At 33.0% G+C, this 14512-nt stretch overlaps 1 protein-coding gene across 8 annotated transcripts in view; it reads right to left on the reverse strand.

The window, feature by feature from the left end:
• The window catches only part of tmod (tropomodulin), a 190578-nt gene that overhangs the window by 10134 nt on the left and 165932 nt on the right, over window positions 1-14512 (reverse strand). For 2 of the 8 annotated variants that reach the window (XM_081749121.1, XM_081749123.1), the window contains one exon: window positions 2679-2727. The exons of 2 other annotated variants lie outside the window; for them this stretch is intronic. Coding sequence is in view for 5 of the 6 variants with exons in the window: in XM_081749123.1 (XP_081605249.1) it covers window positions 2693-2727 (35 nt within the window). In the remaining variant the exon portion in view is untranslated. Of the gene's footprint in view, window positions 1-2671; window positions 2728-8246; window positions 8292-11869; window positions 11932-14512 lie in introns of those variants that run through there. 4 more of the 8 variants (XM_081749126.1, XM_081749124.1, XM_081749125.1 and 1 more) reach the window with 4 other exon arrangements.

Consider the following 14512-nt stretch of genomic DNA (forward strand, 5'->3'; position numbering starts at 1 on the left):
GGAGTGTTGAAGTTGCCAAATGTGTAGTGAAACTTATCACTTTGAAATTTAAATTTGTACCCTAAAAATTCTGTTTTTCTTTTATAAATGTTTAATAAATGCATTTTAGAAGAAAAATCGTGCACTCCATTTCCATTGGATGGGGAAAACATGTGATACAACACTGACAAAAGCCAGTAAAATTTGAGCATTAGTGTACCAAAACCAATGCTGAAATTGCGCAAACTATGAAAGTGCATAAAACCAGAGTAGGTAGGCAGTTGACTAGGATTCGTGAAGCGGAGTGTATTAAAAAAGAAAGAAAAAAAAAACCGAACAGTTAAATTATCATCTAGACAGTACATTACAATACATTGCGGCGGTTGTGTCTTCAGTCATCACAAGATCATGTAACGAGTTGGCGGAAAACACTGGTGTCAATCTATGTTTACATACAGCGTGAAACAAGTTGAAATACATGAGTTTGTGTTTACATAGGGTTGTCAAGAAGCCATGCCTTAGTCAAAAACAACGTACAATGTGTACAGGAGGCCCAAGACTCACATGGATTGGACTAGTGAACAATGGCACAAAGTACTATTCAGTGATGAGACAAAAATCAACATTTATGGATATCATTCACATGCTAGGTTGTATTGCATGTCTGGGGAACCACTTTTCGCGCGTGTACTGTTAAAACCTCGAAGTACACTACAAGTGGCATGATTTGGGGATGTATTTCTTCCAGTGGGGTCGGTAGAACCCATATTTGTGATGGTGTTGTTAATGCACATACAAAATTATTCTTCAGACTAAAATGGTACCTTCGGGAAGGGATTTATTCAACAGTGAATCCTTTACTTTTCAAGACGATTCTGTCCCTTGCCACCGTGCTAGCGTTATGAAAGATTATATTCTATTCTTGCGGGATGTTACATTACTTTCTTGGCCTAGTAATTCACCGGGTTTAAACCCAATTGCAAATTTATTGCGTGGTTCGTGCAAGGACACCTACTACAAGAAATCAGTTAATTGAAGCAATGAACGAGGTCTGGCAACATTGCATTCACGCAGACACTGAAAAGTTTAGTAAACTCCATGCAATCTAGATATGTAATCGCTTGGATATCCAATTGAGTATTAGCTCAAGTCAAAGTCAGTTTTGTGCATATCTAAATTTAACTTCTGTTAACAATGGCTGCCACATATGGTAAAGTATCACCCACTGCTACATATATAGGTAACTTCTGTAACTTAATTTGCATTCTGCATAAAATTTCCTTTAAATTGCTGTATATTTCATTGTATGTTTATGCTTACTTATGTAGAAACATATTAAATATTGTAAACGCATAAAATTACATGGAGTTGCTATTAATTTTTCCATTACTGTATATATATTAGCATTACCCTTCAGAGAAACAGTTTCCAAATTCAAGTAAATGACGATTAAGATATTCAATACGAAAATACATATGATTTATATTTTTTATATTTTTTGACTGTCATACGAAATTATTTTATTTCTGGATATATTGCTGTAGCATGTTTGAAATACCAGAAAAATATAAAAAAAATTAGGAAGCTGCTGAAAGTCAAAGAGTTCCCTAAGGATGGTTAAGTGAGTTACTTAGGTTGAAAGAAGTTTCTTCCGAGATACAGTAGATTAATAATAGTATTTTGGAAGGATATCGACAATCCAATAGTGAATAAACAATAGAAACTCTATATTTATTGCACATAAGTAAGATCTGAACGATATTAATAATGTATGTCTCTTTCTGTACTGACGTCGGCTAATAATACTACATGAGCAGAGCTCTCTCAGAAAATTCCGTTACATTTATTACTATCGTATTTCTAGAAGTACTTCAATGTCAATAAATGTCTTGTATGGTTTAAAACTGTCCTGTTTTAGAAAACGAACTACTAATGGGGAATGTAAAAAAACAGATATAATTTCATTAACAAAATATTAATTTAGAAGTTGAAGAGTATATGAATCGAACTTCAGAAACTTCATTTCCATGTGAGTACCTAACCCAAGAAAGAGGTGATGCTTCTCCTCCAGAAGAAATAAAAGAAAGTGAAATACATCGCATAAACTAAGTACTAGATCGTTTGAAGGTGTATTTATGAGAATATGTTTTCTTCCATTAATTACCAACTCTTGTATATTACATAAAGGGTCTTTAATGATAATTCGAATTAGTTCTATCAACAGATAAATAAATAACCTTCAAAGTGCAATGGAATATAGCTTTTCATATACAAAACATTGAAAATAACTATCTACTACGTATATATGAAGTCCCGGATAATCAGAGGTTAAATATTCCTTTTTATTCAGGATAATTCTTTCGAAGACTTTTCAAATTGCACAGTTTAGATTTTAGAACTAATAAATGTTAAGATCACAAAGAGAGGTAAATATGATCAAAGTGGAGTTAGAACAAGAATTTTTCTCAATGAAAACTGTTCTGTACGAGAAATTGTATTGATTATTCTGAGGCTGTACAAAGTAATTTCTTAGAAAATGCAATTACAGCTCGCAGCACTATATTAACTGTTTACTGCATATGATCAAGTGTCCGGGACTCCATAGTAATTGCACTGGATGCCCATATATACACCAAGAAACTTCACATACTGTTATCTTATAGCTAGTAAAAGAAGGGAGAAATGAAACTACTACCTACGGAGTCATCACACACTATGAGCTTGATGCTCCAACCCGAGTCAGGCGTACTGCAAAATAAAGAAACATTCACGTCACTTCTTTAATGCATACTGTCTACATATTCAGAACACAATATTGATTTTTCTTTTTATTTAAAACTCAGCATGCAAGAAACTGCATTCCTTTCAACAAGACACTGATCAAGTCTCAAAATCATTATTTTTTTGTCTCTCTCTCGTGATAGAGAAAATTATAAATAGTATTGAAGTTGTCACATCAATACTGCAAGAAAATACAATTAGTTAATTTTTACAGTTTTTCATATCCAGAATTCAATATGCAATTTTGGTAACAATTGTTCAAGGAATGTACTTATTCTTACTCTAACACATGACACTAATAAATACTTTTTCTGTATCATTCATGCAATTAAGCCTTCAAAATGTCTTGTTACTGCTAATACATATGTTAATATCACAATGCAATATCCAACATGCCTTGCTGCAAAAAAGAAATGTTAGTCTATATTATTGACATTGCACATTACACATGGGGAATCAGTGGGTATGTTAAATCTTTCTCACTGCGCTCGTGCGCTTTTAAATTATAGAGCCTGCAAAGAATAAAAGAAGAGATCTAGTATTTACAGTTTACCTTTTGCTGCACAACAACAATTCATGGAAACGGTATCCTTTCTATATCTTAAGGATACAAGCAAATTATAATCTTTTATATAGAAAAAGCTTCAATAAACTGCTACCAAGTAACCAAGCAAGATAAAACATGATTTATTTTTTAAAATCTATTTTAAACATATGAATATGATGAAATGACACAACTGATTTATTTTCTAGAATGAGAATTAAGTTTACAAACAAAAGAACGAATAAGTATGATGTGTATTAACGGATATATTCTTTATAGATACGGACTTACTTACTTTTCTTGTATTAAAAAAAAATGTGCATTTAACTTCAATAAGACAATAAACTGCTTAAAGGATAACTGTATACTAAAACAACGTACACTATGCAAAACAACGTATTTTCAACAATAACTAACTTCAAAGTTGACATATCTTTCGCTGCAATCACTACCGCGCAAGAATGATCTGTACGACGCTCGGCGCTTACCTATTAGCCTTCTAAGCTTTATCAGTAGAAAAAATTTTCGATCGCACACATTGATTTCATTCATATATCAATTACAAATTAAAACGAACTAAACCCAGGTAAAAACAATTAACGAAAGGGAAATCGAACATATTAGGTGCCTTGTTATGTAACGATATTTCGGTTATAGGTAATAGTTGTGTGTTCACTTTCATTGTTCATTTTTATTATTGATTTTCCACCTCTCCCTTTAAATCTGTATTTTGTATACGGACAAAATCAGCATTTGATCGAAAATTATTTCCACTACCGAAGTTTAGAAGGCCAATAGTGTAAGTGTCAGACAGGCTGGAATATCTTCTTTGAAAAATATTATTTGAGTTCAAATGACTGTATCTTAAAATCCTTTCCATTGGGTTTTTCACCCGTGCAACGTAAACTGCAGGCCTTGTACTCAGACTGTATCGCATTCTCTGATTTAGTCTGGGATGAATAGTATAATGTAATTTCAGTGTTAGTTTTAATATTGTTCCTACTAAAATGAATACAAAAAGTTTAATCTTTTATATATATACTAAACCTTCAATATAAACAATACTTACAGAACGCAAGGAACACTTATTTATAAGCTCGCATTCATATTTCCTGAAGACAGATATTATGAAAAATCATCAACAATATTTCAACGCCTAATCGGACTTCTTCCGGTAGCAAATTATTTCAAATCTGACATACTTATTTTTTTCTTTACATTTGTGTTCATTGAAAATCTTCAGAAATGTATCAAATTTCCAAAAATATTATAAAATTGAGGGAAAATCAACGTAAAGAACTGTATAGAAAAACTTACAGGTCTGATGTTCCCAGCAGTTAGCTTATAAATACAAATTGTTACTTTTTGGCCCACCTAAATAAATAACGATTTTCCACTATTTATGTATAAACCGTTCTTTCTTTACAATTTTAATAGTGTGGACACGTATCAACGAAACTACATGCTAGTTTACACAATGGGTTTGATATATAAACAGTTGTCTCTGCTGTGTGAAAAGTGGTTATTTATTTGGATGCGAATAATGATGATAATTTACAGCTAGCTGGAAACATCAAATCTGTAAGTCTATTTATAGAGTTCTTTACGCTGATTTTCTCCCAAGTTTTTTTTCTCTCTCTCTCACTCTCGCAAGTTTCATAGAAGATATACATTTCTAAACAATACTCATTTCGGGAAGCTTATTCTAATGTATAGGTAGGTCACGAACAAGTAGCCCAAGAAGGAAACAGTTGTATTATTATAATAAAAATTTGGCGATCTACTTACATGCCGTTGGATATGATGGAACACATCTCTTATAAATATATGAATATAAAACAATTTCCAAAGAGCCTAATAATGAACCCTCTTCATGGCCTATTCTGTATATAAAGGATGAACACTGTTTATTGAAGGTGATCGGTAACACCAAATCGATTATGAATTACTTCAAATCATTAACCTTATTTGTATAGCAAGCAAGCGAACTATTGAAAGTAATATTATGTATACAAACAGCTACACACGTCATGAATGTTGTATCAAGGCTTAGAAAACAATTTCATTTCTGTGCGTGTTCTATACAAGTCATAAGGAATCGCAATGCTAAAGGAAACAATTACACTTTAGTAGCGTTTTAGGAGGTAGAGTAAAATACATTACATTAATAGAAAACATCTGCATGTATTGACTCTACTTAAATTTATAAAGGAACCCGAAAATGAAAGCAGGAGATTTAGAATTAGGGAAAAAGTAAATAAAAGCTGCCATATGTCTACACCGATAGAAATGTGTGAAAGCACCCAATAGACCGGAATTTGACCCAAAATTCCAACACAAGAAGAAGGTAATGACAGAGATTCCAACATGATGTTTGTGAGACACCTAGAATATATTATACAGGATGTTCAAAGCTATACAGTACACTTGTGCAACCACTGTTGGTGGGCACATAAGCAGGCATCTGGTCGTCTGCTATCTGAAGATATGGTATCTCATGGTTACTGCAAGCATTTTCGCAGATGCGCGTTACTACACCCGGCTAACGATCAGACCCGATCCTACACATCCCCCACACGAATACGATAGACCTTATGTTCGGAGACCTAGTATGCAAGGGTAGAAAGCATATATCAGTACAACATGCTAGATTGGCGTGGTGGTATGGGGACATGCATTATTCTGTTGGAAGATGGAGGCCCTGCAAAGTATTCAAATAAGATCGGAGGACACGATTGACGGACGTCAAGAAAGGATAATGTCCTAATTATTCCAGTGGCTTTTCATTCAGGATATGTGGTTTAGTCTCTTTCATATGGCAAGTACGAACACACACTGGATTTTCTCGCCCAACGGCACATACTCATTACGTCTGCGATAGAAACTATTTTAATCGCTGAGTACCACCACCTTCCATTCATTATCCTCGCCCCTGCAGTCTCTCCCGATATCACTGAAGGCGCTCTCGGCGATAAACATGTTTCAGGGACAGTGTGCGAGAGAATGTGGGAATGTAGATGCAATTTCAACCACTATTTGCTTAAAGTTCTGTGTTCGTGTGCTCACATGAGGGTCAAAGTGGTTTGGGTTGCACTGGGGTCGCCCACCCTGTCAGTTAGAGCGGTAAGAGTAAACATTCTGTTCAGATGCTTCCCAGTACATCTCGGGAGTAAGTCTTCTGTGAAAACCCCCTGGCTCCCATCGTTCATACTGGCAGGTCACGGCCCGTGCGAGCAGCACTTCTGCCGAATGGCCATCTGTCCTCTAGCAGCCCCACTATATGGCCATGTTCCAAGTAAACTAATTCCAGTACTTTAATGTAAAAGTTGTGGTTACACCACCCTCTTACATCAATTATCAATGGTTATCGCTTCATCTGAGGGTCATATTCGTAGCAGCAACGTTTATATTTAGCAATAATGATGAACATGAATGTAGGATCATTTTTTTTCCACCCGTTCGACTACAGTTGTTGTTGTTCTGTTTGTGTATGAAGGACTATTTTCGCATTGTTATTCATCCCTATTCAAGTTCGCTATATCTGATACATGCAAACAGTACTACGATAATCTTTACAATGTAAATTCTTCACACATACCACATTCTCTGTGGTGTGTACTCTTGAAGCAGGTCTGATCGTAGATTGTCTTCCACTGAAATTCTGCACACAAGAAACCATTTAAACACACGGTTTCTGCAGATAATGCCTGGTCATGTTACACATTTTGTATTATGTTCCATATTGCCAGAGGTGTTTTCCTAACTTAACACAGAACGTAACGTTAATTCTCTATTCCAACTTCTTGTTCATCGCATCATTTGTATCTTTTTTTTTCTATTTAACGTCCCACGATTATGCCCTTTAGGTTAAAGTAGACGATGATTAAAGCAAGTGAGCGATAATGGAAGAATCAGTGGAATGAGAAAGTGAGAGAAAACGGGAGTACCCGAGAAAACCCACGGATACGATATTGCCCACCATAAACTCAATTGGCCACGGATCAAACCAGGGATTCCACGCACCAGAGGTAAACGCTCTACCACTGAACCACCGTCCCCATCACGCCACTTGTGTAACTTCAATTATATATGTCGCATGGGCTTAGGTGGTACCACTCCCAAGGACATGTATATCTGCAACCCCCATAGCAGAACATGCCGCGATCTGCGATGTGATCGCAGGAAATTTGCCGCGCCTTGCAGAAAAAAACTGCCAGAGGAAATAAAAAGCCAACAGAAAAGTATAAAAACGTGCCTGCTATGTATAGATGTCTTAATGCACGGACGACTCGCATTTGAACTGTTTTTCACGACGTATAAAGCATATTTTTAGCAATCACAAGTGTTTCTTCTGCTGGAACTGATCATCTTGATTTTTTTAATAAGGAATTCCTGCAGAAAATTTTTGACTTACAAAAGCTCATCGCAGAAAGACAAAGAAAGTTCTGTCATCGGGTCTGCAATACATATTAGGTGAATGACACCAAACGTATGTATTTCAACATCAGAGTTCGAAAGTTAAAAAAAATCAGTCCTGGGACTTTTACATATACAAACTATCTGCTTAACTTCTTCTTTCTTTTGACAAATATCTATCATTAGTCTGAAGGTGCAGATTAACTCACACCATTGGCAAATGTTTACACCATGCACATGCAGAATACTGCACAACACACACACACTTGGTCTCTCATATTATGAAGAACTTGCTTGCTCAATTCATGAAAGATGATCAATGCATGCAGCAGGGACTCTGCTCATTTTGTCACAGTTTGAGCCCAGCCAGGTGATTCCTTACTCAGTAACATAAAAATGCAACGATCTGGTAATTACGCTACTTTCTAATAACAATTCAAATAATATTTCTTCTTTCCGGGGAACAAAAACAAAAAAGAGAGAATAATATTACAAAATCTATAATGCAAAGAAAATTGCTATTTACGGTTATTTTCTTAATTTGCCACAACAGTTTCTCTAGCCTTCTCAGCTAAAAAACAGAAAAGAAGGTTTCAAAATCACAAAAACAAAAGAAATAAAATTCAAAAAATATTACACATGAACTTCCGTCCGAAGTATCTTTTTAATTCTCAAAACGAATCGCAAACTTGAATTGCTACCATTGCGACGTCATCCCATATATTCTTTCACTCAGCCATTCACTCAAATTCCACGCAGTTCAAACTAACATTTTTATCTTTAGTTTAAAATTCTTAGAAGTTAAGAGATTTAAAAACATCTTTATTAAATAACAAGAATAACATAAGCAAAGATAAGCTAAAGCATTGGTAAAAATAAATAAATAAATTAGTTAGTTGCTGCTTATAACCAATTGCCATGCTTCGCCAATATACATTCTTAACTAACTGAATATACAGATTATATAGGTCGGATTGGACTGTCCAATCTCAAAGATAAACAAAATAATTTAAACTCGAAATGAAGGAATCAGTACCAATATTTAAAGAAATGAATTTTTGGATTGACACGTGAGATGAACACTAAAGTTCGTTCGCTATTCTGGAATTTAATATAGCATCCCTTTTAGTATTAAGGGTATATGAGGGGCAGACCTACAGCTTACAAGGAATCCGAACTACATGAGCACCTAAAGAAAATCGCAACAGGGAAGCGCGTAGCTGACCATAGAGCAACGAAGGAGCTATACAAAATTTTGTACAGAAATTAACCTGTCAAAATTGTACTGAATTTGAACCACCACATATTTACAAGTATTAAGTTCCAAAATATGGGTAAATAAAGATAGGAAATATTTGCAACTTCTCGGTGAACACTGTCCGGAAGGACAGGCAAAAAGCAAAGGATAATTCAGTTTATGTATCTCCATTATTGAGGAAGATATTTTATAAGTATAATCTTACTGCTAATACTACACACTAGTGTATGGATGAAAATAATGTTTCATGGCACTGAATAAAAAGGAAATGTTCAAATAGGCTGTTTAGTTCTTGAAATACTTAGATTATCCAGTATACCACTTTATCAATGTCAAGAACATTGCATACCGTGAAACAAGAACTAGAAAAACAAAATTAGAAAGCTTCTATCTACTATTTTATTTGTCTTTTGGGCAACTTTTTCCCAGAGATTAAGACATTAAAGCATCTCCTTTGTTTACATAGGTCCAATTAGATACCAGTTTACCTAATATCACCATTACTGAGTTTCATTTCTTGCTTTCTTAACAACTCTATTTAAAAAATAAAATAAAAATATGCCCTTTTTGAAAATTCTCTTTCAATAAATTGTTGAAAAACATTTGATACATATATTTATTCATTATTTGATTGGCGAAGCACAACATGAGAAAAGATATTAGTAGCTTGATAGTAGTTGCTCGTCAAGTATTGCAGAAACGTACACAGCACGAAAAATGAATTATTTTACTGTTCAATTAGAAAAACCACCGGTATATTCACTTAAAGAGTAAATTACGTGCTTGACTAGCAAATTTTTAATGCGAGTGTATGGAACTTTCATTAATGGCAATAAGCACAGTTTAAAAATAGGTTAAGCGATCAATTTTTAAAAGTTAATTTACGTGTATTTATTAAGTAATGTCAAATGTATTTGTTATATATATTCTAAACAATATATTAATAAACTCAAGAAAAATATCAATCAATACACAAACAGCGATGAATACAAACAGAACAAGAAGAAAATCTACAAGAATTCTCACTACAATATTAGAATTAATTCGATCTTTGAAAATATTAAAGGCAAGAAGAACTAAAACTATTCGCCAATGTAATGTCATATCTTGCACAAAACTAGTACAAATACCAAAGGATGATACAGACAATCGAAGGCTATGGATAGGTTGCTACCTTTTGAAAGATATTTACATTCAAAAACAACTACAGTGGACTTAATTATGATTACTTGTTCCCAGAAACTTATAAGAAATGAATGGTTCGTATTACTGCAAAGAAAAATGAATTTAAGAAAAAAACATTATCTTACATATATGATTCAGACAGTAGATAAATTGTTTTGACGCACAGGGCATTAGAATTAAGAATGTGAAAAACACGAAGAACCTGTGATTTGTTACAATCCTTCTTATGTACAAATATGGATATCGAAAGAGATAAGTAGTCAGGATTTTCTAACAAAATTATGCATTTCGTTAACAAAATGTAGAGCTCATCCCGTAATACACTGTTTACAGTCTAACATATCGTGTTCCAGACAATTGTATTAGTAATATATGTTGTTTAACATGCATGTTTATTTGTTCATTCTAAAAACGTCAAGATAAAAGATGTCAAAAAATTTGTTTTAGCACGTTCTATTTTGAAACGCAAAAATTAAAGAATTACTCTAAAGAAAGCCTCGTGTTAGTGCTTGGACAAGAAACGAAGACTGAAACCACAAGCGTTTGCATGTAAATTTTTAGTTTTCTCTCTCTACGTATATCTTTATCCTACTGTAATTAAAATTTCTATATTCAATCATCTGACATGTGACATATTCAGAAGTCATCAGACGAACTGACATTTCCGGAATCGGAAACGAACTTATATCAATCCATAACTGAGTAAAAATTTCTTTTTGAATATAAATATTCTTGCAAAAAAAGAAAGAAAGGGACTTATATCTTCCAACCAGTCTTTAGCTTTACAGCTAATTTTCTTCAATAATTTCTGTCAAATCAACTAGATGTTACTGAACATCTCTGCAAACTTAATAACGTATGCGTACACAAATATCCCTTCACTCTCTTTCCTTTCCCATGTGCATAAGCTACCAGTTTGCGGAATACAGTTCTCAGCCAGACATTCGAGCAACACTACAATTCTCACCTAAAATATCCACTTTCATGCCCTCTATAGAATTTCAACATTATATGTATTGGTTACAAGGGATACCCTAACACTCAAAGAATTACCATCTTTACAGGTATTAAGTTCTTCTGAGAACTACGAAAATATCTGGTAAAATGTTATCTTTTAAACACGTGTATATATATATATATGATTACTATTAATCTGATAATTAACATATTACGACATTTTAACTTCAATAACAACACGAATAAATTTTTATCTGAAACTTATTTTATAGCGAAAACAAAACAAGTATCCAAATAAATAAATAAATAAATTTTTAAAAAAACTTGAATTTACGATTGTTTTTCACAGAAATGTTAACACCAGAATCTTCCACTCAGCAATTGCTCTTGTACTTCGATCCTGAATATTTCCTGAGGGGTTTCTGTGATGATACTTTAGTACGACCCTTTTTTATTTTCACCAGCAAAATTAATCTACAAGCTCTTCATCTTTCTAGAAATGATGTTATGTTATGCTTTTATAAGACTTAACCTGAATTAAAATTATTTGCATTTGCTGATATCATGCTACTTAAATTTCTTTTCCATGGTTATTTGGGAAATTGAATAAATTTCTTTTATCCTTAATATGTGCAAACGCTTTGTACTTCAGGTCATATCGTTTCTTGACACATGCTTTTACAAATGTGTTATTTGTAGGCTGTTTTTTGTCACACATATTTTAGGTCAATGATTACTAAATTACACACCTCTGTCAAGTTACCAGTTTAGAATCCAATGTGAGTTCAATGTGCTGCTTGAGTGTTATGGTCTGCAATGATTAAATAAACCGAAGTTTATGGTAACCAAATGGGTAAGTTTAGCAGAAGTTCAAAACTTACCTCAAATACAAAATTCATACAATAATGTCACATTTTATTACGTAATTAGAAATTAACTCATACATTATTATAGATTCCTTAAAAATGTGCCTAAAGATTTCCTCAAACAGAAGCGGAAATTTCAAAAGAAGTTTTTTCAACTTTCGTCCTGAAATGGGGAGAAAACCTCAAAATAGAAAGCAGTGTGCAATATAAATCTCTAAACAACGAGAGAAAAAAATCTGTAGAAAACAAAAGATACTGTATACATCACATGTGCTTCAAGAAGTAAATTACCCGAACTATTTTTGTTTGAATTTGTCTTCCCTTTTCAGCATAGGATTATATGAGATCTGAATCTCCAGGTTAACACAGGATCCAAATTTCATGCTACAGAATCGAAACCAAATCTCTTATTTTACTTCGATCTCATACTTTGCATACATCAAACAAATAGAGAAGGCAAGAAGAGCTGTTACTAGATACAAGAAATAAAGAGAAAAAAAAAAAAAAAACTTCACGAATAATGGGTACCATGACAGCAAATTCTTACATTGCGTACTCTTTCTTAGCATAGTCACCTCTGAAGAAAAAGTATTTAAAATGTTTAGTACAAAAAAAAAAAAAAAAAAAAAATGTTTATGATAATATCTTAATATCTTATTACAGTGTTAAAGATGTGCCTTCAAATGTATATTTCTTTCATCCTTGGAAATACGCAAGAGAAGTATATGTGTGAAATATATTAGCAATGTGGTGAGTAGTTTCATAAAATGTTTATGCATAATTCTTAGTTTCCTTTTGTGCGGCTCTCATGGCACTTAAACGCAAAATATGAGAACTTATCGTCATAGTTTCCATTATTGATGAATATCACTCTCGTATTATAACACACACACACACACACACACAATACAAACATGTATATCAACATATATGCGTACGACTTTCACATACATACAATGACTCACAAAAGAAGCGTTTCAAATGTTACAGTTTAAATATCATGTAACATTGTACCAAGTAAGTTACTTTCTCTTCATTATCCAAATTACACTTCCAGCCTCCAGACATCAACCAATAAATCATCTTCATATAACTGTCCCTGCCTAAATGATTCCAAGTACTCACAAACCAAATTCAGATTCCATCAATTACTCACTGAAATATTACATTATGAAAAACGACACAGAAAACTGAAATGTAAGCCGATGATCTCAACTGACAGAAACTACCAGCATGAAAAGGCCAACAGTCAGACCATTTTCAACTATTTTCGATTTGTCATTTATGCCAACAATTTCAGTAAATACGGTTTCTTATATATAAACTACAACTGAATGACACACAACCTCCAGACAACAAATATTACACAGCACTCGAAAGAAACCTGCCCCTCATACAGTACCATTCACTCCAACCTCTAATCTTCAACATTTTCCCCCCCAAATAAACAAAAGTACTGATAAGTGTGATATATGTGTGTATATATGTACATTATTTAGCAACTATTTTTACAGAATGATTTTAGCACATTGTAACTGAAATATTTTATTTATAAGTCTCGCATTTTTTTGAACTTTTTTCTTTCTTTGACAATATTGTACTTAAATGTTACTTTAAAAAATGTTTCTCAATTGTTATGATTTACTACTACGAAGTGTGTTGTGTTGACAACTTTTCGCATCTCCACGATTTATATTCTTCATACTAAAACAATAAATTATTTCCATTATTAATTTATTGTTTGAAATTAATTGACTGTACCTTACACTACAAATATTTAGGACAAACATATGACTATTACGTAAAGTGTACATAGCTCGTAGCTGCAGTAAATGCTTTGAACGGTAGCTTCACAACTGACAGAGTTGCATTACCATTAAAATTTACCTCTCAAGGCTTACCTGAATCATCTCGTATTTGCAGAAAATGCAATCAATTCAAAGAATCACGATTCTTGATTCATTACGTTACTGTTAACTTCAAAGAAAATGCCTACTTACCCTATCGAAAAAACTTTTAGACATTATACATATTCAATAAGAAAGTATAAACGTAAAATATTTGTTTTTTAAAGGTAAGTAAAAAATGTACGAAACAACATAGTAGTTGAAGATTAAATAAATAAATAAATAAAATCGTATTTCGAAACGGTTAAGACTTTAGATAATAATATTTTTTTGTATTATAAGGTACAATGGGAAACAACTTGGTTTTAACCAATTACACAACTATAAGGCAACACTGTTAAAATATCAAAACGGAAACATAAGTAAATTTTTACGGTAAGTAAATAAAATCTCTACAATAGAAAGGAGCATTATCTTACTACTTATTTAGTAACACAACACAAACTTACGTACACCACTGAAAGAGAGATCTACACAAAACTCCAATATACACTTCAACGAGTTACAATACAAATATATCCTACATTTTAACTTAAGTTAGAATTTCAATATTACTTACAATTAAAAACCACTCAGCACATCATACATACTGAATTTAAAGGGAGTAAGTCTAATACAA

This window comes from Thermobia domestica, chromosome 2 (assembly GCF_964235325.1).
Source record: "Thermobia domestica chromosome 2, izTheDome1.hap1.1, whole genome shotgun sequence".
NCBI lineage: Eukaryota > Metazoa > Arthropoda > Insecta > Zygentoma > Lepismatidae > Thermobia > Thermobia domestica.